We start from the raw sequence: 26,117 nt of genomic DNA on the forward strand, positions 1-26,117 counted from the left end.
CCTTGAATTTAAACTTAAAAAGGGGATAAGATTCCATCATGCATATCTGCTTTTATCTCTGAGATTAATGGCCCATAATTTACCTGTGACAGTGTTGAAAGATCCTTCGGCAGGGTTATTCCTAAATATTTTAATGATTTAGCTTCCCACTTAAGATCGTATGTATCCTGCAATTTTTTGGATGGTGTATAATTTAGGGACATAACCTGCGTTTTCTTTACATTTATTTTATAACCTGATATTTTCCCAAAGTCATCCAACAGTGTAAACAATCCTATAAATGATTTTTCTGGTTCGCTCAGATAGACCAAAACATCATCTGCGAATAACGCCACTTTCTGTTCAATCCCTGCCACCTTGATACCTTTTACGATTTCGCTCTGTCTTATTAGTTGGGCAAGTGGTTCAATATATAGCGCAAAAAGGAGAGGAGAAATTGGGCATCCCTGTCTAGTGCCTCTCTCTAAAATGAAGGAGTCAGAGAGGTCCCCATTTATCTTAATTCGGGCTGTTGGGCTGTCATACAGTCTGAATTACTTTAATAAACCTTTCTTGAAAGCCGAATCTTCCTAACACTCTGTATAGGAATGCCCAACTAACTGAATCAAAAGCTTTCTCAGCGTCCAATCCTACTACCATTGTCTCTGTCTCGTTCTTATTAACCTGTTCTAATATGTGCAGAGTTCTCCTTATATTGTCCTGTGTTTGTCTTTGTTGAATAAATCCAGTCTGGTCTAAATGGATTAGGCCAGGTAAAAGCTTTTCCAATCTGCGCGCTAATATAGATGTAAATAGTTTGTAATCTAAATTAAGAACACTAATTGGCCGATAATTGCCACATTCTAGTTTATCTTTACCCTCTTTAGGAATAACTGAAATAATCGCTTCTCTCCAGGAAGGTGGAGTTTCTCCTCTCTGCAAGATCCAATTAAAGGTGTTAAGTAGTAATGGGGCTAACTGTGTCTTCAGGGACTTGTACCACTCTGAGGTAAACCCATCAGAACCCGGGGACTTTCCAGCCTTTAACCTAGAGATGGCCACGTTCAGTTCTTTGACAGTTACTGGTTCTAATAAACTTTCATTTTGTAAATCTGTAAGTTTAGGTAGATCTAAAAAATTCAATACACTGTCTATATAGGGCTCATTGGGGGCCCGGGGTTGGGAGTACAGCTCTCGATAATACGTTTCAAAACTCTCTTGAATTTTCCCTATTGTACTCTCCACAAGCTTTGTCTTTGGATTCTTTATTTTATGAATTGTATTGTCTGCTTGTTGTTTTCGTAATTTATATGCTAATAATCTAGCTGATTTACCTCCTACTTCATAATTCTTTTGTCTCAGGTAAAGAAAATTTCTTTGAGTTTCCAACGTATAAATATCATCAATTTCACTTTGCAATTTCCTAACTTCCTGTTTTCGATTTGAATTACTTTTGTTGCTACCTCCAACTTGAAGTTGTTTTAATTTTCCTTGAAGGCCTGCTAATTTTTGTGCATTGATTTTTTTCATGTGAGTAGTAATGGAAATAATTTTCCCTCTCAGTACAGCTTTCAATGTATCCCATAAAATCACTGGTGATGTTTCTCCCGTGTCATTAAGGTCTAGATATTCTTTGATTTCTCCCCTTAATCTCTCCATTACTTTTGGGTTATTAAGTATATGTGAGTTTAGCCTCCATAGTGTTTTCCTCATTTTCCTTTCCAGGATTAGAGACATAGAGACTGGGCTATGATCCGACAGATCAATTGTTGCAATATTATAGTTTTTTATCCTGAGTCTATCTGTATTAAAGATAAAGAAATAGTCTATCCTTGAATAGGCTGAATGAGGGAAAGAGTAATATTTATAATCTTTACTAGTAGGGTGTAATTCCCTCCAGACATCTATAATTCCCAACTCCTCCATCAATGAATTCACTTTCCGAGTCAGAGGTTTATTCTGAGTAACTATTCTTGAAGAATCTAATATAGGATTTAATCTAATATTAAAATCCCCTCCACAAATTACTACCCCTCGAGAACTGACCATTAGGTCAAAAATGTGTCTATAAAATGACCATTCACTACCTGGAGGAGCATAAACATTCAGCAATGTTATTTCTGTACCTTCTATTCTTCCTGTGATTTTTACAAACCGTCCTTCTTTGTCTCTAGTCTCTGAAATATGTTCATAATTAAGAGTACTTGATATTAAAGTAGCTACCCCTCTTTTGTGACTCAATTTATATGATGAATAAAATACATGCTTAAAGCCCATTCTTTTTAATTTTCCATGTTCAGATTGGCTCATATGTGTTTCCTGGAGGAAAGCTATTTGTGCCCTCTCTTTTTTCAATTTAGACATAATCTTATTTCTTTTAATTGGATTCAAAACCCCATTAACATAGGAAATTATTTTTACCAATTCAGTTTGCATTTTTCTCTAGTAGAAAAAAAGCACTCTCCTTTTCTAACCAAACAGTAAGCAATCCCTTCTCAACAGTAAACCAAGACGTATAACCACACCCTAGACATTTTTGAACGTATAACATTTGAAAATTTTCCCCGACTTCCCACAGTGAGGCCTGAGCACCGACCCGCCTCAGTTCAGAGGGATAACCTCTATCTTCACCCTGTGTTAGAGGGCCCTCAGCAGTTTGAATAATCATAGAGAATTTTCTCCTATTTATGTCTCGACCATATTGCTATCATTCAAGTTATTCCGCCTAGATTATTTTCAGTTACCAGTTTTCATTTTACTTTTAAGTCCGATTTACTCTTTTCAGTCATTTCTCTTAATTAATCTGTATTCTCTGTACATTCGCGTCTGAATATTTGCAGCTTTTCCTTGTAGTTTGACACTCTGGTTCGAGTGGAGCGTCCTCGCCCCACTAACTGCCACGACTTCTGCCGAATCCTCTCCAGTAGCGACTCCGGTTGAGTGATAACTTTAACAGGTAGTCCCCGGTCCGCCAGGTCCGACGTTGCCTCCTCCACCGTAGCGTAAGTTTTTGTCCCTTCGTCGTAAAAGACTCTCAGCCGAGCTGGATACAGGGTCTGGAATCTGATGTTGTTTTCCTTCAGGACTCTCCATGTTTCCGTATATTCCTTCCGTCTGGCAAGAATCCCCGGTGCGTAGTCGTGGTCTAAACTGATTTTACAGTTGTTCCACATGAAACGTTTCTTTTGCCATGCTCTTCTAAGCACCTCTTCCTTCGTTCTGTAACTGAGAAATCTGATCAGAATCGATCTGGGCTGGGTGCCTGCCGGAGGCTGTGGTGCCAACGCACGGTGAGCCCTTTCTATCTGTAGGTCTTTTGCGGCCGGTATATCAAGGTTCTCTCTAAGCAGCTTCTCCACGAAGGGAATCATCAATCCGGGTTTACCTTCGGTTCCTTCGGGAACTCCGTAGATCCTCACATTTTCCCTTCTCGAGCGGCCTTCTTGATCTATTAGTTTCCACTGGAGTTGGTCTTGTAGCTTCAGCATTTCTGCTATCACCTCCTCTGCATTTTGTAGCTTCTCTTCAATTCCAACAATCCTCGCTTCGGCTTCATCTATCCGCGAGTTAGTTTTTACTATTTCTCCTTTAATATCTTCCAGCTGTTTGCTGTTATCTTGTCGGAACTCGCGAATCTCTCCGAGAATCAAAGACAAAGTCACCGATTCCCCCTCATTATCTCTGTCCTGGCTTGCCATGGGAGAGCTAGGCCCTTCGCCTTGCTGCATCTCTTTATGTTTATCAGCCTTCAGAGCGGACTTTTTATTCTTGTTCTTAGACATCATCCTTGCCCCTTTTATTAATATAGTTATGCAATATTAAGTATTTGTCTAAATTCGATTTTGGGGCAGTTTACCTTCTTTTTTGTCGAGAGACCTTTTCCTTACGCCGCCATTCCCTTGATGACCCGGAAGTCCCCCCGTCAGCACATCTTTCACAACACATCTATAGAAGTTTGTCAAGGTTTTCAATGACATGCCGAATCTCCGCAGATTCCCGAGGAAGTAGAGGTACTGTCATGCTTTCTTCACAATATTTATATGATGGGTCCAGGACAGGTCTTCTGAGATAATGACACCAAGGAATTTAAAGTTAATGACCCTCTCTACCTCTGATTACTGGCTCATGGACCTCTGGTTTCTCTCTCCTTAAGGCTACAATCAGTTCTTTGGTCTTATTGACATTGAGTGAGAGGTTGTTGTTATTACAGCACATAGCCAGGTTTTCAATCTCCCTCCTGTATGCTGATTCATCACCTCCTCTGATACAGCCCACAACAGTGGTGTCCTCAGCAAATGTGTATATGGTGAATGCCACAATCAAACCAAATCAGATAATGTTGTGACTGAGGTCATAAATCTTCTGCCAGTGGGTGAGGTGTCCTTCGTAAATCATCCATCATGTGGCCATTACATTTTCTCCTGAGCCAGGCTAAAACTTTCAGTGCAATACTCCATTGCACAAATGTTTTCTCCAATTGTGAATTTAAAACGCACAGAATCAGAATTGTACAGCACAGAAGCAGGCCCTTTGGCCCAGTTTATCTATGCCAATGGTGGTGCACATCTATATAATCCCATTTGCCATTTAGATGCTTAAACAGCTGGAGTTTTGTCAAAATTCAACTCACTTCACCAAAAACGACTCACTAGAGGGGTAAACCAACATCCCAGCTGGGCGTTCACTTCATCCTTTTACAGACGATGTGTAAATTGGCAATTTATTGGCAATTCCAAGAGACCTGCTTGTCAAGTGCATTGAGATATCATCATGTTATTTCATTTTCACTCATTCCTCTTTTTTTCTATCTTGCACTGAATATGCATTTCTACCAGTTTTTATTAGTATGTTTCTTTTTTTAAAATCTTATTTACATAATTTTGGACATGCATGGAAACGTTAATGGACAGAGGGATTAGGCCAGTAACCAAAATCAATGAGATTTGATGTTATTGTGTGTGTGTGGCTCAGAAGACTGGATGAGGAGGAATACTTGTGCCCAACTAACAATTTAGAGCATATTAACATAGTAGTTCCAGAGTACATAATCCCAACTAACTGGTAGTTTTCTTTTTAAAGTTGTCCTCGAGGACTGCTTATGTTTACTCCAGAGCCCCGATGAAGCCCATATAGGAGCTGCAGACTATCAGAAAGTAGAGCAGCTCTGGTGCTTGATGAAGCTGACAGTGATACATTCTCTCTGCCTTTCAGGTAATGCATCACAGAGAAGTCCAGTCTAAGGTTCCTAATTTGATATGAAATGATCCAACCCCATTTTGAGCACAGATCGGAGATGACAGGATGCTTCATCTTTCAAGGATGTTTCAAGAACATCCTCAACCCTACATTTTTATTTATCCAGCTGGTAATCTCATTTATTGAGGGAGCTCAGAGTACAGCATCTGTTTTGAGTCTTCTGTCAGGCATGTGAAAGATTTGGCCTGTCCATCAGAACAAACAGTCTAATTAGCACCCAGCAGCTGGATGACTTAAGTATGCCTCCCCTTCCATGTTCCACTGACAAGGTATGGCACACCTAACTGATAAATACATCAAAATAACAACCCTTGAAACATCAATACCATTGTACACAATAAGGACTCAATATCTTAGAAAGATGTATGTAAATCATAAAAAAAATGAATTAACATAATACTAAGAGTGCAGCTGTGTCCTTTGAAGTTACAAAACAAACAATGGATGAGTTTCTGCTAGAGTAAACTAAATTTCGGATCTAAATTTTGTGAAACTAGAGAGATGTACCACAATTTTCATCATGTCTGAGAGTCTAACAGTCTGGGAGGAAGGGCTTCTCTCGCAGTTGTTTTTTTGTTTTTGTTCTGTGTTGACCCAGAATGTGTGGCAATACATTCTGGGCAATCTGAAAGTTTAAACTGAATACCAAATTAATGGAAAAATAAGTTTAATACAATTGTTCTATCTAAAATGGCAATCATATAAGTGCCATCAAATATGATCTCTTTCTTATTACTAAATTGACATTTCCCGCAGTCACATCAACTGTCTTTCCTTCTCCCTCTACTGTTTTATGGGAGGTGGTGGGTAACATGACTGCAAGCTATATTTGAAATCTGAAGAGAAAACACAGCTTTCAGCAAATTTTGTACCTCCAAACAAATACTCCCCTCAACACCTACTGAAGTGTTATACCATGTAATACACAGTAAAATTGAATGAAAAGAAAACTGTAATCAGATTTAAGATATTTCACAGAAAAAATACAGTACATGATAGCTCTGTTCACTCTATGAGTGACCTGCAATAAGCAATAAATATAGTAGCCGAGATGAAAACAAAAACAAATTTTGTTTTCCATTTTATCACGTCATAAATAAGATGCTGGCAAATGAGTAGTTGAAAGATCATGGCAGTTTAAAACTGTTCCTGAAAACAATATCCCATGTGGTGGAGATACAAAGCATAACCAAATATCGCTTTCTGCGTTAATTGCAGTTGATGACTCATCTAATAGGAGCAAAGCAAACTCAGAACCCCTTCCTCAGCTTTCATCTAAACAAAGCTGTCATTCCAGATGAATCATCAATGAATCATAACGATATCATGTTAATCATACATCAAATGTCCTGGAGCATTCATTTTAATAACACTCACCTAAAAAGACATGATAGCCGACTTCAAAATGATCTTACTTTGTCTAAGTTAACCGCAAATAAATACTCCGCAATTCTAAATGTGACCTGATAAGTACCCATATGCAATGGACATATTACCCAATTTCATTGCTTCGAAAGTACTAGATTATCCACATGATCAAGTAAAGTGCACATCGGTTGTTTAATTCACAACTTTATTTTTTACCACACTGCATCCACCAGCTAAATGTAAGAATATTAAATATTAAATTTTCTGTTGACTTCACACATTATTCTCGTCACTTTTACAAATTTAACTGTCTTTTTGAGCTTTATTTATAGTAAGGATTCAAAAGCAAAATACTACACAAGCTAGAAATCTGACATAACAAAAAACGCTTAAGTGATTATTATATCAGGTACCAATGCTGGTCTCTTACACTGTTATAATAAAGTTCAATGCAAACCTAAACAGCTTCCAGCTTCCAACTGGATATATTAAAGACTTCTACTATCCAAATCGCACAACTCCAGCATTTAGAACATAGAAGAGTACAGCACAGAAACAGGCTATTCAGTCCACATGTTGTGCCAAACCAGTTAAAAGGAAAATCAAAAACACCTAACACCAAACACTACCTACACAATGTCCATATTCCTCCATCTTCCTTATAACCATGTGCCTATCGAATCGTCTCTGAAAAGCCTCTAATGTATTTGCCTCTACCACCATACCAGGCCGTCCATTTCAAGCATTCACAGTGCTGAGTAAAAAAACAGCCCTCACACCCCTTCAATGCACGCCCTCTGGTATTAGACATTTCAACCCCGGGAAACAAAAGCACTCTGTGCCGCTCATAATCTTGTAAAGCTCTATCAGAACTCCCCTCAGCCTCCGATCCTCCAGAGAAAATAATCCAAGTTTATCCAGCCTCTCGTGGTAGCACTCTAAATCAGGCAGCATCCTGGTAAGCCTTTTTTGTACCATCTCCAAAGCCGCAACATCCTTCCTATATTCGGGCGACTAGAACTGTACAATACAGGTGTCCCCCACTTTTTGAACGTTCACTTTACGAAACCTCACTGTTACGAAAGACCTACATTAGTACCCTGCTTTCGCTAACAGAAGGTGTTTTCACTGTTACGCAGAAAGGCAGCACGCGGGGAAAAGCAGCACACGAAAAAAATCAGCGCGTGCCCCGAGCAGCCGCTCTCGCCCAGATTCGGAATGGCATTCTAGCTGGCATTGCTTAAACACGTGCCTGTGAGCAGCCGTTTGCAAGATGAGTTCTGAGGTATTGGAAAAGCCTAAAAGAGCTCGTAAGGGTGTTACACTTAGCGTAAAACTAGACATAATTAAGCGTTTCGATCATGGTGAACGAAGTAAGGACAAAGTGAGTTTGGCTTGTGGAAGTTGACGAAGATGATGTTGAAGAAGTTTTAGCATCCCATGACCAAGAACTGATAGATGAAGAGCTGATGCAATTGGAAGAGGAAAGGATAACAATCGAAACTGAATTCAGTAGCGAAAGTGAAGTCGTCCAGGAATTGAACGTGAAGCAACTACGTGCGATTTTCGCTGCAATGATAAAATTCGACTTTAATTTTGAAAGGGTACATCGGTTTAGGGCATACTTGCAAGATGGTTTGAGTGCTTACATAGAACTGTATGACAGAAAAATGCGCGAGGCTCAGCAGTCAAGCAAAATGTCGTTTTTCAAACCTTCCACATCAGCCACAGCAAACAAACCTCGACCTTCGACATCGAGGTAGGCAGACATAGAAGAAGATGACCTGCCTGCCCTAATGGAAACAGACGACGATGAGATGACACCTCGGTGTCCCACCACCCCAACCCCCAGGCCGCGACAGATACCGATTCGCGGAGAATGCAGCGGTAGCCAGGAGGCACCAGCACATCTTTAAGAAAATACCGAAATAAACAAGCTAATTAATTAGGTGCCGCCCAGCACGTAAATGTCGGCCCAGATTAGACGTGATTGCCGACTGCGTCGCCTCTAATCTGGGCCGACAATTACGTGCTGGGCGGCACCTCATTAATTAGCATGTTTATTTCAGCTTTTTTCTTAAAGATGTGCTGTGTGCCTCCCGGCTACCGCTGTACCCCTGCATGCTTCGCGGATCAGTATCGGTCAGCAGCCTGACACACCATCATCAGTGTGCTCGGCAAGCTGTCTTCCCAATTCCCGTAAGTGAAACTACACTGTACGTACATTATTTCCACTTTATATCGGCTGTGTATTTTCCTGCATTATTTGGTATGATTTGGCAGTTTCATAGCTTAAAGGTTACTGGAGAGCGCTTGCACCGTGTTTTTGCCAACAGCGCTTGCGTGAGATTTTCTGCCAAGAGCACTTGCGTGAGATCTTCGCTACGGAGAACAGTGCTGGCAATGATTGTGGAAAAGTATTTCCACTTTATATAGGCTGTGTATTTATCATATCATTCCTGCTTTTACTATATGTCACTGTTATTATAGGTTTTGTGTGTTATTTGGCATGATTTGGTAGGTTATTTTTGGGTCTGCGAACGCTCACAAAATTTTCCCATATAAATAAATGGTAAATGCTTCTTTGCTTTACGACATTGCGGCTTACGAACCGTTTCATAGGAACGCTCTACCTTCGGATGGCGGGGGAAACCTGTATATTCCAGATGTGGCCTAACCAGAGTTGTATAAAGTTACATCATAACCTCTTGACTTTTGAACTCAATGCCTCAATTAATAAAAGCAAGCATTCCATAAGCCTTCTTAACCAACCTCGACCTGTGTAGCCACTTTCAAGGAGCTATGAACTTGAATCAAGATCTCTCTGCTCAGAAACACTGTTTAGGACCTTGCCCTAAACAGTGTACTGTCTCCTTACATTTACCCTGCCAAAGTGCCACACCTCACATGCGTTCACCAGCAACTTTGATGTGTGTTACCTCACATTTATCTTGGGTTACACTCCATCTGCCATTTCTCTGCCCATATCTGCAACTGATCTGTATTCTTCGCCAGTCTTCTACACTATCCACAACTCCACCAATCTTGGTATCATCCACAAACTTGCTAACCCACCCATCTACATTTTCATCCAGATCAGTCATGTACATCGCAAACAACAGAAGTCCCAGCACAGACCCCTGTAAAACTCCAATAATTAGAGATCTCCAGCTCCAGTAAGTCCCCTCAATTATTATCCTCTGTCTAACATGCACAAGCCAGTTCTGAATTCAAATAGCTAATTTGCCAGATCCCATGCAAATTAAACTTCTGGATTAGCCTCCCATGAGGGAATTTGTCAAACGCCTTACTAAAACCCATGTAACATCCATAGCCCTACTCTCATCAATCTCTTTCATCCCCTTGTCAAAAAACTCAGTCAAGTTGGTAAGCTGGTAAGGCATGACCTGCCATGCACAAAGCCATGCTTCTTCTCCCTAATTCGGCCACAGATTTCCAAATGTTCAAATATTCTATCCTGAAGAATTTTCTTCTGCAATTTCCCTATAACTGACCTGAGATCCGCCGGTCTAAAGTACTCAGGATTTTCCTTTATTCCCTTCTAAATAGAGGTACAAACATTAGCCACTTGCCAGTCCTCCAGGGCCTCACCTGTGTCTACAGAGCACACAAAGATTCTGGTCCTGGGCCCAGCATCTTGTCTCTTGCCTCCCACAATATCCTGCCTAAATCGCATCAGGCCCTGGGGACTTATCCACCTTAATACTCATTAGTGGAGGCTCAATATTTCCTTCTCCTTGTCCTCTAAATGCCCTAATATATGTACAGTTGTCCCCCGCTTTTTGAATGTTCACTTTATGAAACCTCACTGCTACGAAAGACCTACATTAGTACCGTTTTCGCTAACAGAAGGTATTTTCACTGTTACGAAAAAAGGCAGCGCGCTGTGCAGCCACTCTCCCACGGATTCGGAACTGCAATCTCGCCGGCATTGCTTAAACACGTGCTTGTGAGCAGTAATTTACAAGATGAGTTCTAAGGTATCGTAAGGATGTTACACTTAGCGTAAAACTAGACATAATTAGGCATTTCAATCGTGGTGAACGAAGTAAGGGCAAAGTGAGTTTGGCTTGTGGAAGCTGACGAAGATGATGTTGAAGAGGTTTTGGCATTTCATGACCAAGAACTGATAGATGAAGAGCTGATGCCATTGGAAGAGGAAAGGATAACAATCGAAACCGAATGCAGTAGCAAACGGGCCTCGGACAGATACCGATCTGCGGAGAATGCAGGGGTACAGCGGTAGCCCGAACACACACAGTACACCTTTAAGAAAAAAGTTGAAATAAACAAGCAATCGCCTCTGATCTGGGCCGACATTTACGTGCCGAGTGGCACCTAATTAATTAGCTTGTTTATTTCGGCTTTTTTCTTAAAGATGTGCTGGATGCGTCCCGGCTACCGCTGCATTCTCTGCGAATCGGTATCTGTCCGCGGCCCGGAGGGTGGGGGCCACTGCACCACCCCAACCTTCGACTCAGCCTAACAAACCATCAGTGTGCTCAGCGCTGTCCCAATTCCAGTAAGTGATACTACACTGTACATACATTATTTCTACTTTATATCGGCTGTGTATTTTTACGTGTTATTTGGTATGATTTGGCAGCTTCATAGCTTAAAGGTTACTGGAGAGAGTGTTTTTGCCAACAGCGCTTGCGTGAGATTTTCTGCCGAGAGCGCTTGCGTGAGATTTTCGCTACGGACAACAGTGCAGCAAATGATTGTGGAAAAGTATTTCTACTTTATATAGGTTGTGTGTTTATCGTATCATTCCTGTTTTTACTATATGTTACTGTTATTTTATGTTTTATGTGTTATTTGGCATGATTTGGTGGGTTATTTTTGGGTCTGCGAACGCTCACAAATTTTTCCCATATAAATAAATGGTAATTGCTTCTTCGCTTTACAACATTCCGGCTTACGAACCGTTTCATAGGAACATTCTACCTTCGGATGGCGGGGGAAACCTGTACCTACAAATAAGAGATTTTTTACAGTCTCAAATAAGTATATTTCCTAAAAGCCCTGATAAAAATCTACGAGATGTAATCTTTAATCTGAAACCTTTTTATAATGGATCGATATCTAATATTTATAATGTACTGTTGGGAATGAGAAGTATTCCTTTAGGTAAAATTAAAAATCTTTGGGAACAAGATTTACAGACTTCAATTTCTGAGGAAACTTGGAATCAAATTTTTAAATTGGTCAGCACTTCATCGTTATGTACCCATCACTCTCTCCTTCAATTTAAAGTGGTCGATAGGGCCCATATGACTAAGGACAAGTTGTCTCATTTTTATTCAGGTAAATCTCCATATTGTGATAAATGTAATAATGGAGAAGCTTCACTTATTCCTATGTTTTGGACATGTCCCAGTCTTGGAAAATATTGGAAAGAAGTATTTCAAACCTTTTCCATACTTTTTAAAGTAAATTTCAAGCCTAATCCTTTGACTGCTTTATTTGGTATTGTTGGAGGAAAGGATATTATTTTGAAGCCATCTGATTTGCACATTTTGGCTTTTGTCTCTCTTATGGCCAGAAGGACGCTTTTTGCTTAAATGGTAAGATGTGGCCCTTCCTATTCACACCCAATGGTTATATGATGTGATGTCATGTTTAAATTTACAGAAGATTCGATGTTCAATCTTTGAATCTAATCAAGACTTTCAAACATTGTGGTGACCCTTTCTGAATTATTTTCAAAACCTTTGATTTGCTTCTAAAGAACAAATGATAACTAACATTTTTTTTTCTTTTTTTTCTATTAATCAGCTTCCGTCTTGGTAGTGGGTTAGTTTTTTTATATATAAAAAATTATTATTTTTCAATGTTACGAACTAATTGATTTGTACGAATATAGGGCAAGGAGTCTTTATATGCAATTTAGTTTAATGTATTGACATATATTTTTTTCCTGTACTCTGTATTCTTATATATAAATTAATAAAAATATTGGAAAAAGAAGCTTGTGAGGACAACTGCCTGAGCCAGGGACAGATTAGAAATATCCGTGAAGACCCCGGCCAACTGCCCGGCACAGATTCTGAGCACACAGCCAGGTAATCCATCTGGACCAGCTGCCTTCCATACATTCACCCTGCTCAGGGTGGCGCAAACATCGGAGGTGGAAAGTGAGAGAGGCAGTTCACCAGGTGGGAGATCCGCTTTGACGGTGACCTCTTGTTCTCTCAGTCAAAGCGAGTGTAAAAGTAATTGAGCTCATCAGGGAGGGAAGCAGAGCTGGAAGGGGGCACGGTACTAGGTGGTTTGAAGTCTGTAATGACCTGTATGCCATGCCACATACGCCAGGGGCCCGAGGAGTTGAAATACTCCTCAATCCTCTATTTGTATATGTGTTTAGCCTAAAAGATTCCCCTTTTCAGGATGGCCCTGGCTGAGCTGTAAGCCTCCTGGTCTCAAGACCTGAAGGCTGAATCTCTGGCTTTGAGCAGGAGGTAAACTTCTCTGTTCATGCATGGTTTCTGATTGGGGAAAACTTTTATTTGTTTTTGTGATGTCACTCTATCTACACACTTGTTGATGTGCTCAAGGACAGAGTTGGTATATAAGTCAATGTTAATCTTAAGAGTCTGTGGTGGCACTGATGCTGGAATTGGTACTGAAGAACAGAGTCAGCACCCTCCAGCCAGATCTTAATAGCCTTCAATGTGGCTTTCACACGTTTAATGACCGGGCTATACTTGGGAAGCAGACACAATGAAAGATAATCGGACTGTCCCAGGTGGGGGAGGGTAGTGGCTTTGAAAGTGTCAGCCCATTTGTGTAGACATGATCGAAGGTTTTATTTCCCCTTGTGGTGCATGATACACGTTGGTAAAATCTTGGAAGCACGATACGTAGGTTATAATGATTAAAGTCCCCAGCGACAATAAAGGCTCCGTCTGGATGCAATGTCTGCAGCTTGCTAATAGCAGCACTGAGGTCTTTCATGGCTGCTTTTGCATTAGCATCCAGTAGTACATAAACTGCGACAGCAATGATGCATGTAAACTCTTGTGGTTGATTAAAAAAAAGGTCTGCACTTAATGGACAATCCCTTTTGTTCGCTCCACCCCACCGTTATTGCTATAATTTATAATTTTCTTTTTCTTTAACCTCTTCCAGCTCCATTGTTTTCCTGTGCATTGAATGAAATATTTTCCAGATTTTTCTGTTTTGATCACAGGCAGTTAAGAACATGTTCACATTGATGTCAGTCCATTAACAAACATCCCAGAAACGATACTCTAGTCATTAGCAGTTTTTCAATGTTGCATAAGTGCAACATATTAAGTGACATATTGAGAATTACATTATGAACAGATGGCTCCTAAGAAACAAACCAGAATTTAACGCTTCATCTAAGTATTCCCAGGGGTTATAACTGTATTGTAACAGAACTCTTGAAATGAGAAATTAAAATTATACCACAGTTACTGCACAACTTTACAAATTAAAACAATTTGGGATTGAAGTTGACCTTTCCAGTGCAATAACCTCAAAATATACAGTAATTTAGCATGGTACAAAGAAATGGAAAAAGATGTTAAAACCATAAGGTATAGGAGCAGAATTACATCATTCTGCAGCCTTACCTATCAAACTCTGCTATAAATATACTCGACGACTTGACCTCCACAGCTATCTATAGCAAAGGATTCCAGATTCACCACCATTGATACTGTAGCAATTACATTTCCAAATACATTTCCACATCAAAATATGACATAATTTTAACAAATACAAGTTACATCTGAAAACATCCAATTTGATAACAGATCCTTAATGCTAAGTTATTATTTATACATACCTTCCAGAGTAATGCAATCCATGTTGAATGCTCTGGCCAACTGAGTGGAAACTTCCATACTGCGACATATTAACGTTTTACCAAATACGTGTTTGTATGCTTTATCAAATCTTTGAATGTACCTCAATTTACTGATCATTGGAATTGCATCCTGGAAAGTAAAAATTATGTATCATAAGCAAGGTATAGAAACAAAAACAGCTAAAAAGGATTAGATCTGAAAGTTGATTGAACCGAATACAAGATTATAAATAATCGAATTCTGGAGGACTAATATTTCATAAAAGGCAGCCCAGAATAAATACTTTTTGCACAATTACTAATCTGGAAAGCTATTTCCACCAAAAAATTACCTATAGATTCATGGAATTTTTTGTCATAAAAATTTCATGAACTACAGCCAAAAGACTTTAATTTTAAAATTAGATACTGGGAGAAACTAGATATTTAAATACTTGGTTACTTCAGTGATTCAAAAGATTTTAGAGCTGGAAGCATAAAATACAGAGGAAAAGAGAGTTGCTTACGTACATTTGTTTCAGGATACGCAGTATCTCGAACATCCAGCTTGTTTAGGGGAAGAAAAGTAACTTCACCAGGGAAATTTTGTTTATTAAATTCCATCAAAATCTTTGTACTAACTTCATCAGACTCCACAATATGATAAAACAAACTGAAAACATAAAAGATAGTTGAGACTCTTATGGTCCATTTTTAAAGTTCTCTTGCAAAATATCTATCTAGCAAAATGACGTTAGGAGTAATTAACAGTGGTGACAGAAAAAACAGCATAACATTTTCCAAATTAATTTTTTCTTCTCCTTACTAAATGCTCTTTTCCTACAGGATTTATTCCTCGTGGCTTTATAAATGGTACCGTTCTACCACAAGAAAATCTAAAACATCAGGCTATACAACATGAGAAAGTTTAGAGCTACTTGACACTGAAACAGTAAGGGGTGCTGTAAACACAAGGAGCTTCATCACAAGTCTTCACTGTAATGATAATGCAATTTCAAAGTTCCCCAATACACACAAAATGCTGGAGGAACAGCAGGCCAGGCAGCATCTAGGAAAAGAGTACAGTCAACATTTCAGGCCGAAACCCTTTGGCATTTTGTGTGTGTTGCTCGGATTTGCAGCATCTGCAAAGTTCTGCATATAGCATAATCTTTTTAAATGAAGAACAACTAACATTACATTCTGCAACAAAATCCTTATTTCATAAAAGTTGTTTACCGGTTTCCTGCAGTAACTTCCACACAGGTATAAAAAGCTGGATCACATTCAAAGTTATTCATTACAATCCCATGATAGCCGTTAATGATGTGTGTGTTGATGCCTTTACGACCAAAGTGTTCTAATACTTTGTTTATGCTATCAATACCATTCAAAATTGCCTGTAGGGAAAGAAAGATTGTTTTGTACAAATCAAAATATCAGCCTGTTAGATATTAGAAAATACAACTTGGCTCAAAGTGAGTATTAGACATGTGTAGCTAAGCTTCTGACAATCCTGGAAGTTGTATCACAAACTTCAGTTTCCAGCTGTCGTGTCTGCAAGTACTGACTTTCAGTCATGCATTCAAAAGCAGGCACCAAATAGAAAAAGGGACTTCCCTTGTAAGATAAAACAGAGAAAAATAAAGGATAAAATTAGGCTAAATACTCAAAACTTCTTTCAAATGTAGTGGGGAAGTGGGAAAAGGATCACTTAATGAATAGCCTGAGAAATAGCATACAGATTAGATGCAAAACAAGCAAAAAAACATGAAATTTTGGAAATGCACCATAGATTATTTTCTCACACACCACTTGTAAATGAGCTGCCACAATGAAAGAAGCATACTTTTTTATTTTGTTTTTGTGACCGGGCTTTCTCAATGCAGATAAATGTGTGGTACTACATCTCGGGAGATCAAACCAGGGAAGATTTTGTACAGTAAATGGTAGAGCCCTGGGGTGTAGTATGGACTAGAGGGACTTTGTAGTGTAAATGTGCAGTGCACTGCAAGAGGTTCTGAAATAGATAGGGTGGTGAAGACAATATCTGACATGCTGGTCTTCACCACACAGAGCACAGTTTAGGAGTTGAAGTTATTTTGCAGTTACAATAAAAGTCTTAAGCATGTGTAAAAAAAAAACCTGTAAAGTGAAGGTGCTTTCAAAAATAATGAAAAGTTTCTAAATATCAAAAAAAACTATAAAGAGCTGTAAACAGTAAAAAACTAAAATCAATATTTGGTGTGACCACCCATTGCCTTCAAAACTGCATCTATTATCTTATTATCTTGTCATGCAGTTTTATAAGAAATTTGGCCAGTTGGTTGTTCCAAACATCTTGGAGAACTGGCCACAGTTCTTCTGCCGACCTTGGCTGCCTCTCGTTTGCTTCAGTCTCACCAGGCAGCCTCAATCATATTGAGATCAGGACTTGTAAAGGTCATGCCACCTGCTGCAGAACTCCTTATTCTTCAAAAACAATCTAATGCTTTGAAAGGAAAAAGGACCTAGTGCCTTGTTCTCCTTTTTGCTGAATATAGTTCTTGGCATCATCAGGAGCCTCCCTGAAGGTACTGTGCATTGAAGATTCCATTAATTCTGATCAGATCACTGACTCCATTTGCAAAATGCAGTCCCAAACCTGCAGGGAACCTCTGCTGTGCTTCAAATTTTGACTCGTCAGTTCAGAGCACTTGCTGCCATTGTTCAGCACCCCAGTACTTGTGTTTTTGTGTGCAGGTGAGTCCACTTCGGAGAAACTGTTTCTGGCAAAAACTCTTCCATGAAGACCACTTCCCATGAAGACCACTTCCGACAAGACATCTCCAGACTTTAAAAGGGTATACTTGGGTTCAGAGCTGACGACAGTACTGGACTTCTTCAAATTTAGAATGGACGTCAGTTTGATGTATTTCTTGGCTGCTGCACTCAGTTTCATTGGCCAACCACAGTTCTGATCCTCAACCTTGCCTATTTCTTAGAAGAGCTTGGATAATACATGTTGAACCTCCTGTCCGTCGCTAAATTTCTGCTTGGGAAGAGACCTTGCTGATGCAGAATGACAACCTTGTGTCTTGTTGCTATGCTCACTCTTGTCATGATATAAGAATTGATGATTTGAAGGTTAAACTGTCACACTTGCCACACCTTCACATTTTAGTTTGGTTGTCTTTCGCCCAGTTTGATTCCTTCTACAACCGTTTGTTTTAGTTTATCAGTTTAGTTTATTCACCTCATTATGTCATTAATCATTAGCATCCAGCCTGTTATCTTTGTTTAATCATGCATTGGGCTATATACCTACAAAAGTGGTCTATTATTACTTTCTTTAATAAATTACAGAGAAAATTTTGTATCTTTTTTTGGAAAACTAAAATTTTCTCTTTTCTACTGACACACTAATACAGAAGACAAAAATAAACATCTAAAACAAAATTTATATTAAAAAATCTAGGGTGCCTAAGACTTTTGCACTCTAGTGTATAATAAGACATTGGTGAGGCTGTATTTTAGAGTACTGGTACAGCTTCAGTTGACCTGTTATAGGAATTACGTTATTCAGTGAAGAATGCAGAAAATATTCACCAGAATGTTACCTGGACTTGGGGGCTCAGAGTTATAATGAGTTTGGGAGTTTATTTCCTGGAACCTAGGAAGTGATCTGATAGATGGTTACTAAATCATGAGGGGCATAGACAGGGTGAAAGCAAAGTCTTTTTCCCCCCGAGGGAGGGGTTGCTATAAACAAGAAGGTATAGACTCAAGATATAAAAGGGGCATCAGGGCAGTTTCTTCACACAAATTCTACACTCTAATCCAACAGCATAATGTGTATTTGGAAAGAACTGCCAGAAACATCACAGTAGTATAGTGGTTAGCACAATGTTTCACAGTACTAGCGACAGAGGGTTCAATTCTAGCCACTGCCTGTAAGAAGTTGTACATTATCCCTGAACAGCACGGATTTCCTCTGGGTGCTCCAGTTTCCTCCCATAGCCCAAAAGTCTAGCAGTTGGTAGGTTAACTGGTCATTGTAAAATCTCCCGTGACTAGGCTAGGATTAAATCAGGGGTTGCTGGACAGCACGTGGCTCGAAGGGCCTATTCCGCACTGTATCTCAAAAAATAATACATAAATAGTTGAATTGGGCACATTAGCAACATTTAAAAGCCATCTAGATGAGCACACAGGTAGGAATGATTTACAGAGTTGATGAGACTAGTTTGCTGGACAATATAGTCTATATGGATGAGCTGGGCTGAAGAGCGTTTTTCTTTTCTCTATCACTATGATTGAGACGTCATCATTATTGAAACACAAAACCTAAAACAATTTGCACTATTCAATAATGAACATAACAGTAAAGTTATTCATCTTCCTTCCAATAAAAATCTGAGTATTACAGGTGTGGAGTTTGTGGTAAACTTCATACTCGTGAGGCAAACAGTTAATAGAAACAACATGAATCAAATGCAATTGACCTTGTATTCCACAATTTAGCTGTAAAAGGGAAGTATTATCCAAAACACAATTACCAAGTACAAACTGTAATCTACAACTCTGCTCTGTTAGTTTTAGCAGAGCTTTACTGAAATTAATAACGAGACTTACTTTTCCTGTTGCACCTCGAAGTAGCTGCTGCTTCTTTTCCAACTCTTCTCGTTTTGCTGCCAATGCTTGCTGTTCAGCATTTTCTTCCCGCCATAGGTAGCTAATGAATAAAAAGCACCTGGTGTAAAAAATGTTGATACAGTCCAAAATATATTTTGCTATATTCTCAGACCGTAGTCCAAACACTTCTCAACCTCTATAAATTACATTCTATTGTTGTTGGAAAGACAATCCTGAGAAAGCAAGAACAAAATTCACCACCACAGCTTTCAAATTTTAATCAAGAATAGGAAATAAAAATATTGTATTAAAGTAGCAAACACAAAATACCAGAGGAACTCAGCAAATCAGACAGGATCTATGGAGAGGAATGAACAGTCAACATTTCAGGCTGATACCTTTCATCAAGATTCCTTGAAACATTGACTGTTCATTCGTCTCCCTAGATGCTGCCTGACCTGCTGAGTTCCTCCAGCATTTTTTGTCTATTCTTCTGGGTTTCCGGCATCTGTTGAATCTCGCGTTTGTATGAAAGTAAGGTTGATTTATGAAGCTAATAGATTTTAAAACCCATCAATTCTGCAAGTACTGATGAAGGGTCTCAGCCCGTAACATCAACTGTTTATTCCCATCCACAGATGCTGCCTGGCCTGCAGAACTCCTCCTGCACATTGTGGGTATTGCTCTAGATACCTAGCATCAGCAGTACCTCTTGTGTCAATTCCCCAATAATCTTTCAGAAAAGAAGTCCACCATCTTTGAAATAACGTTTAAGGTAAATCACACTCAACATTCTTTATTTAAAAGTTAAGTTTTTAAGTGGTCCAGCAGGCTACTTAATTCTACCTTCTTACTTCAGTGTAATTCATCGTGGCCACTACACCACATTCCAATAATGGTGCAAAACAAGCTCTCAGTTTATGTCAAACACAAGAAAATCTGCAGATGCTGGAAATCCAAAGCAACACATACAAAGTGCTGATGGAACTCAGCAGGTCAGGCAGCATCTATGGAAAAGAGTAAACAGTTGATGCTTCAGACCAAAACCCTTCTTCAAGACTTCTTCAGTTATGTGTAACTAAAGTAAATTAATGGGGTGGAATATTTATATATAACAACTTTAAATGTTTCTGAGAAGTGTAAGTAATCTTGATCTTGCAGTCCAAACACTATTCATTATTTAAAATCATCACAATTTATTGCTTTTTTTAAAAAACTTACTTCCTCTCACTTTGTAGCTCATCCTTTCTGTTTTTTACTTCGTAGTATTTCTTGTCCAGCTCCTCCACTCGCGATTTCATTTCAGCCAGATCTTGATCAAGTTTCTAATAATGAAAATATCTTCAATCCATCAGTGTTTTTAATCCTAAAATGCTTAATTATTCCTGGCCAATGAGTGGTGGATTTTTTTTTTTGATATTTATTATAATCACTGTATCTGCCCATTGATAACTTAGCCCTGTTTTGGAGGGAGTCAGGATGTTATTTGACATGCAAATCCGCCAGCACACACCACAAGGACTTTTCTTTAATGCATCTTCTAAGCACAATGGACTACATTTAAGATAAACAATAGCTAACATTTAATGACCTAGTCCTAGAGGGAAAACTTAAACTGAATTAATTGTCCAGAGGCCACATGCCAAGGGGGCTAGTTTAAAATGTACACACCCAGTAAAAATATACAGTGTGGTCAGAAACAACTGACATTCTTTTTATTCACAAATGTTAATTAAAGCAAGATATGCAAAGAGTACCATGTGGTCTTGAAGAATTTCTCCTGAGAGCATAGTATTGAAGTACCAGCCTTCTTCATGTACTCAGGTTTTCCCACTGGAGTGTGCATCCAAAACCTGACTTAGTTGACAGTGTTACCACTGATCAAAGCTGACAAGGCTTAATTTTGTTTATGATTCTAAACATTTTTCACATTCAAATTCATCTTCTGGCCACTAATACAAGTCTTCTTCAGGGAGTTTCCTCAAATTAAAAGGAATTATTGCCAAAGCCACAATGCAAAAATGGAAGACATCTCAGTCCATAAGTGATGTTAATTACTTACACTGTACTGTTCTAAATTTTTCTCTTTATTGGCTTCTGTATCCTCTAGGTCTTTGGTAATTGCAGCAATTTGTCGTTTTTTATCATTGATAGCTTGATCAAGTGACCTCAGCTCTTTCTTGATCCATTTATCTCTTTCCTCTTTTGATGTAAACTGACTTCCTCGACCCTGTTTGGCATACAAGTCTGTTCTTTCCTGGGTAGCTTGTGCCAACCTAAGAAAATCAAAACAAATTGAATGCAAACTAAAAGACTACCAGGACTTCTAATAGTTCTCTTTCAATATTACACATCAGATCTTTACATACAAGAAATGGTGCTTTCAAAGTGATTTCCTAAATTTATTTCCTCAATAAATTGATAGAGGAGCTCTTTCTGTTTCTCCTTCAAATTCTGTTCCAAAGAGAAATATTGATAGATTTGATTTAGTGAATTAATGTTGGCAGACCACTTCAATCAACTCCAAGATGTATTTCACAGAAAATGACCAAATGCTCAAAATTCTTTAAATTGCAGTGAGCCAAATTATTCTGATCCCATTATCAAGTTAACTTAAAAAACGGTGATCAAACCTCTCAGAAAATGAAGTGCAAGTTCAAATTATTTCACATGTTGAAATTACAATAGGTAGCAAGGCTGAGAATGGATTCTTAACTACTATCAAAAAAATGAGCATCCAGCACAAAATGTGAAAGACAGAATATTCAGTGCAAACACCAATACTGATCAGAAAGCGTAAACAAACAAGGCACGCAGATGATATATTTTTCTTTCCCACTTACCAATGTCAAACAAACAAAGTAGAAGTAATAAAAGATTTAATTGACAAACACAAAGGGGCCATGACCTGAATTGTATATTATACAGTCTAATGCTTCTTAATCAAAAGATGCTTCACTTGAATTTTACGCAAATTTAAACACTAATGTATAACTTTGTCTTATTACACTGCATTCCTTGTGGTGTCAGGTTAAGGGATGTCTCGAAAGAGGGAGAGCAGCCAGATGTCTTGGTCCATTTTGGTACCAATGACATAGGAAGAAAAAGCAAAGAGGTCCTGACAAGAGAAATTTAGAGAACTAGGCAGAAAGCTGAGAAGCAGGACCTCCCAGGTAGTAATTCCTGGATAGCTACTTGTGCCACGAGCCAGTGAGAGTAGAAAGGGGATATTTTGGCAGACAAATGTGTGGCTGAGAAGCTGGTAGGGCTTCAAGTTCATGGATCACTGGGATCTCTTCAAAGGGAGGTATGACCTGTACAAAAGGGACGGGTTGTACCTGAACCTGAGGGGAACCAATATTCTCACAGGCAGGTTTGTTGGAGCTGCTGGGGAGGACTAATTTGTCAGGGGGATAGGAACTTTAGTGAAGGGACTCGGGATAGGACAGATGGTAAAAAAGCAAAGATAGTGCGCAGTCAGACTGTCAGGAAGGGCAGGTAGATGATAGGACAAATTGCAGCCAGCAGGGCAAGTATCAGTGCATTAAGGATGCAGAATCAAAAAGTGTAGCAAATACAGTACTCAAAGTGTTATATCTTAATGCACAGAGTATAAGAAATAAAGAGGACGATCTTGTTGCACTTCTACAGATTGTCAGGTATGATGTTGTGGCCATTGCTGAATTATGGCTGAAGGGCGGCTGTAGTTGAGAGCTGAATGTCCAAGATTACACATTGTATCGGAGCGATAGCAAGGTAGGTAGAGTGGGTAGCGTAGCTCTGCTGGTAAAGATTGGCGTCAAATCAGTAGAAAGATGTGACACAGGACTGGAAGATGCTGAATCCTTGTGGGTTGAGTTCAGAAACTGCAAGAGTAAAAGGACCCTGACTGCTGTTACATACAGCCCTCCAAACAGCAGCTGAGAAGTGGACTACAGATTACAAGAATTAGAAAATGCATGTCAAAAGGGCAATGTTATGATAGTCATGTGAGATTTCAACAAGCACGTCGATTGGGAAAATCAGGTTGGTAATGGATCTCAAGAAAGTGAATTTGTTGAATGCCCACGAGATGGCTTTTTACAGCAGTTTGTTGTTGAGCCTACTAGGGGATCAGCTATATTGGATTGGGTGTTATGTAATAAACTGGAGGCGATTAAGGCGTTTAAGATAAAAGAAGATAAGATAAGAGGCAGTGATCACAATATGATTGAGTTCAACTTGAAATTTGATAGGGAGAAATTAAAAGTCTGATGTAGCAGTATTTCAGTGGAGTAAAGGAAATTACAGTGGTACGAGGGAGGAGTTGGCCAAAGTAAACTGGAAGGAGATGCTGGCAGGGATGACAGCAGAGCAGCAATGGCTGAGTTCTGGGAAAAATGAGGAAGGTGCAGGATAGATAGAAAACCTACAGCACAATACAAGCCCACAAAGCTGTGCCGAACATGTCCTTACCTTATAACTACCTAGGCTTACCATAGCCCTATTTTCTGAGCTCCATGTATCCATCCAGGAGTCTCTTGAAAGACCCTATCATTCCTGCCTCCACCGGCGGCAGCCCATTCCACGCACTCACCACTCTCTACGTAAAAAACTTACCCCTGACATCTCCTCTGTACCTGCTTCCAAGCACCTTAACACTATGCCCTCTCGTGCTAGTCATTTCAGCCCTGGGGAAAAAACCTCTGACTATCCACACGATCAATGCCTCTCATTATCTTGTACACCTCTATCAGGTCATCTCTCATCTTCCGTCGCTCCAAGGAGAAAAGGCCCAGTTCACTCAACCTATTCTCATAAGGCATGCTCCCCAATCCAGATGTATTCCAAAAACAAAGAAATACTCAATGGGAAAATAGTACAACAGTGGCTGACAAGGGAAGTCAAAGCAAATGTAAAAACAAAAGAGCTTTTTTTTTCAACAAATTTTTTGCTTTTACAACAAAGCAAAAATTAGCAGGATGACAGAAGATTGGGAAGCTTTAAAAACCTCCAGAAAGCAAGTAAAAGAATCATTAGGAAAAGATGAAATATGAAAGCAAGCTAGCAAATAATATCAAAGTGGATAATAAAAGCTTTTACAAGTATGAAAATAAAAGAGTAGATATAGGACCACTAGAAAATGAGGCCATATAAATAACAACGGGGGACAAGGAGATGGCAAGTGAACTAAGCGAGTATTCTGCATCAGTCTTCACTGTGGAATACAACAGCAGTGTGCCAGATGTTGAAGGGAGTGAAGGAAGAGAAGTGAGTGCAGTTACTATTACAAGGGAGAAGGTGCTCTAAGACCTACAGGTACACAAGTCACCCACACCAGATGAACTGCACCTTGGGTTCTAAAAGAGGTAGCAGTAGAGCTTGTGGAGGCATTAATAATGATTTTTCAAAAACTGCTTGACTTGGGCTTGGTGCCAGAGGACTGGAAAATTGCAAATGTTACTCCACTCTAAGAAAGGAATAAAACAGCAGAAAGGAAATTAGAGACCAGTTAGCCTGACCTCAGTGGTTGGGAAGATGTTGGAGTCAATTCTTAAAAAATGAAGTTATGGCATACCGCATGATTTTTCTAAGGGAAAATCTTGCTTGACAAACCTGTTGGAAGTCTTTGAGGAGATTACAAGTAAGATGGATAAAGGGAATGCAGTGAAGGTTGTATATTTGGACTTTCAGACCTTTGACGAGGTGCCACACATGAGGTTGCTTACCAATTTAAGAGCTCATGGTGATACAGGAAAGTCACTAGCAGGGTTGGAGCACTGGTTGATTGGTAGAAAACAGCGAGTGTAAAACAAATATAATGCTTTTTGTCTTATTTATTTAATTGGGTTCTAGTTTTAGGACTTGCATGAAAATCTGATCACATTTTAGGTCATACTTATGCAGAAATAGGGAAAATTCTACGGAGTTCACAAACTTTCTAGCACCACTATATATCAGGAGATTCCACTTATCAACCCTCGGCCTTAAGAAAAACAAGTCAAAACAAAGACCTTCATTTGCTTGCAATGAATTGCGGGAAGAGCTAAAAGCTAGAAAATGGTCATTTCCATATTACCATGATACTAGGCCTGAAAATTCCATAGATCCTGATTTTGGTCCTTTTGCTGTGAAAACTTCTGGGGCGTGGAGATGAAATTAATCCATAAACTATGAAATATATCAAAATTGCATGAGGATCACTAACGTATTTATTTAAAGAGGTAAGTGGATATCAATAGTCTATTAAAAAATTGCAACCATTTGGAAACCAAAACACTGCAATGCACTGTAAGCATCCAAATCCACCCTGATTGCTGAGCAGTGACCCCTGCTGGAAAATACAATATGGCCAAGGAAAGGGCTAAGTTAAGCATTCCCAACAACAAATAAAACATCAATACCCATCTACTGCCCTTGAAGTAAAAAAACATGCAAAGGTCAGCTCTGTACTAAACTCCGCCAAGATCATTGTTTCTGATAGTGCTTACAGCTGTCCCTAGGTTACAAATGCTTGACTTATGGACAACCCTGCATACAAGTTCCCCTTTCTCCCATCTTTTATTAATTGTTCTTTCTTATTGTTCTATTCAGTTTTACGTGCTTTGCTGCCATTCACTGCAATACAATGGAAGTTACCATAGTTACTATGTTACCACAGAGTAAATTTTGTGATTTCTGACTTACAAATTTAATATGGATGTCGGCAAAAACAGAACATGTTCTTTACCAGGGAAAGCCGGTATTTTAAACCATTTTCCACAAACCTTGCTATACCATTTTCTTCTTTTTCTTTAACAGCACTGAATTTTGGTTCTGTTTCTGCAAGCTCTTTTTGCTTCTCTTCTATTTTTTCTAGCAATTTTTGCCTTTCCTTCAAAAGACGTTTCTATAAGAACAGGGAAAATACAGGTATAAACACAATGCATTTTATTTTAATCTCTGCCTCTATTATATCAAACTAAAGACAGTTTATGGGGCAAATACTATGCATACCATTTGACATACTGAAAATAATAAACCGGAAATCTGCAGACCAAGTTCACAACATGATTTCCATGGGTTAAGGCAGTGCAGCAAGTAG

The 26,117-nt window shown here is 39.1% G+C and overlaps 1 protein-coding gene across 1 annotated transcript in view; it reads right to left on the reverse strand.

Moving 5' to 3' along the window:
* Positions 1-26,117, reverse strand: part of smc3 (structural maintenance of chromosomes 3) — a 132,070-nt gene that overhangs the window by 71,347 nt on the left and 34,606 nt on the right. The window contains exons 12-18 of the mRNA XM_063071234.1: positions 25,801-25,922; positions 21,117-21,330; positions 20,276-20,379; positions 19,055-19,154; positions 15,680-15,840; positions 14,972-15,113; positions 14,441-14,591 (exon numbers count right to left, since the gene is read on the reverse strand). Of these exons, the coding sequence (XP_062927304.1) occupies positions 14,441-14,591; positions 14,972-15,113; positions 15,680-15,840; positions 19,055-19,154; positions 20,276-20,379; positions 21,117-21,330; positions 25,801-25,922 (994 nt within the window). The remainder of the gene's footprint in view (positions 1-14,440; positions 14,592-14,971; positions 15,114-15,679; positions 15,841-19,054; positions 19,155-20,275; positions 20,380-21,116; positions 21,331-25,800; positions 25,923-26,117) is intronic.

This window comes from Mobula hypostoma, chromosome 19 (genome assembly GCF_963921235.1).
Source record: "Mobula hypostoma chromosome 19, sMobHyp1.1, whole genome shotgun sequence".
Classification (NCBI taxonomy): Eukaryota; Metazoa; Chordata; class Chondrichthyes; order Myliobatiformes; family Myliobatidae; genus Mobula; species Mobula hypostoma.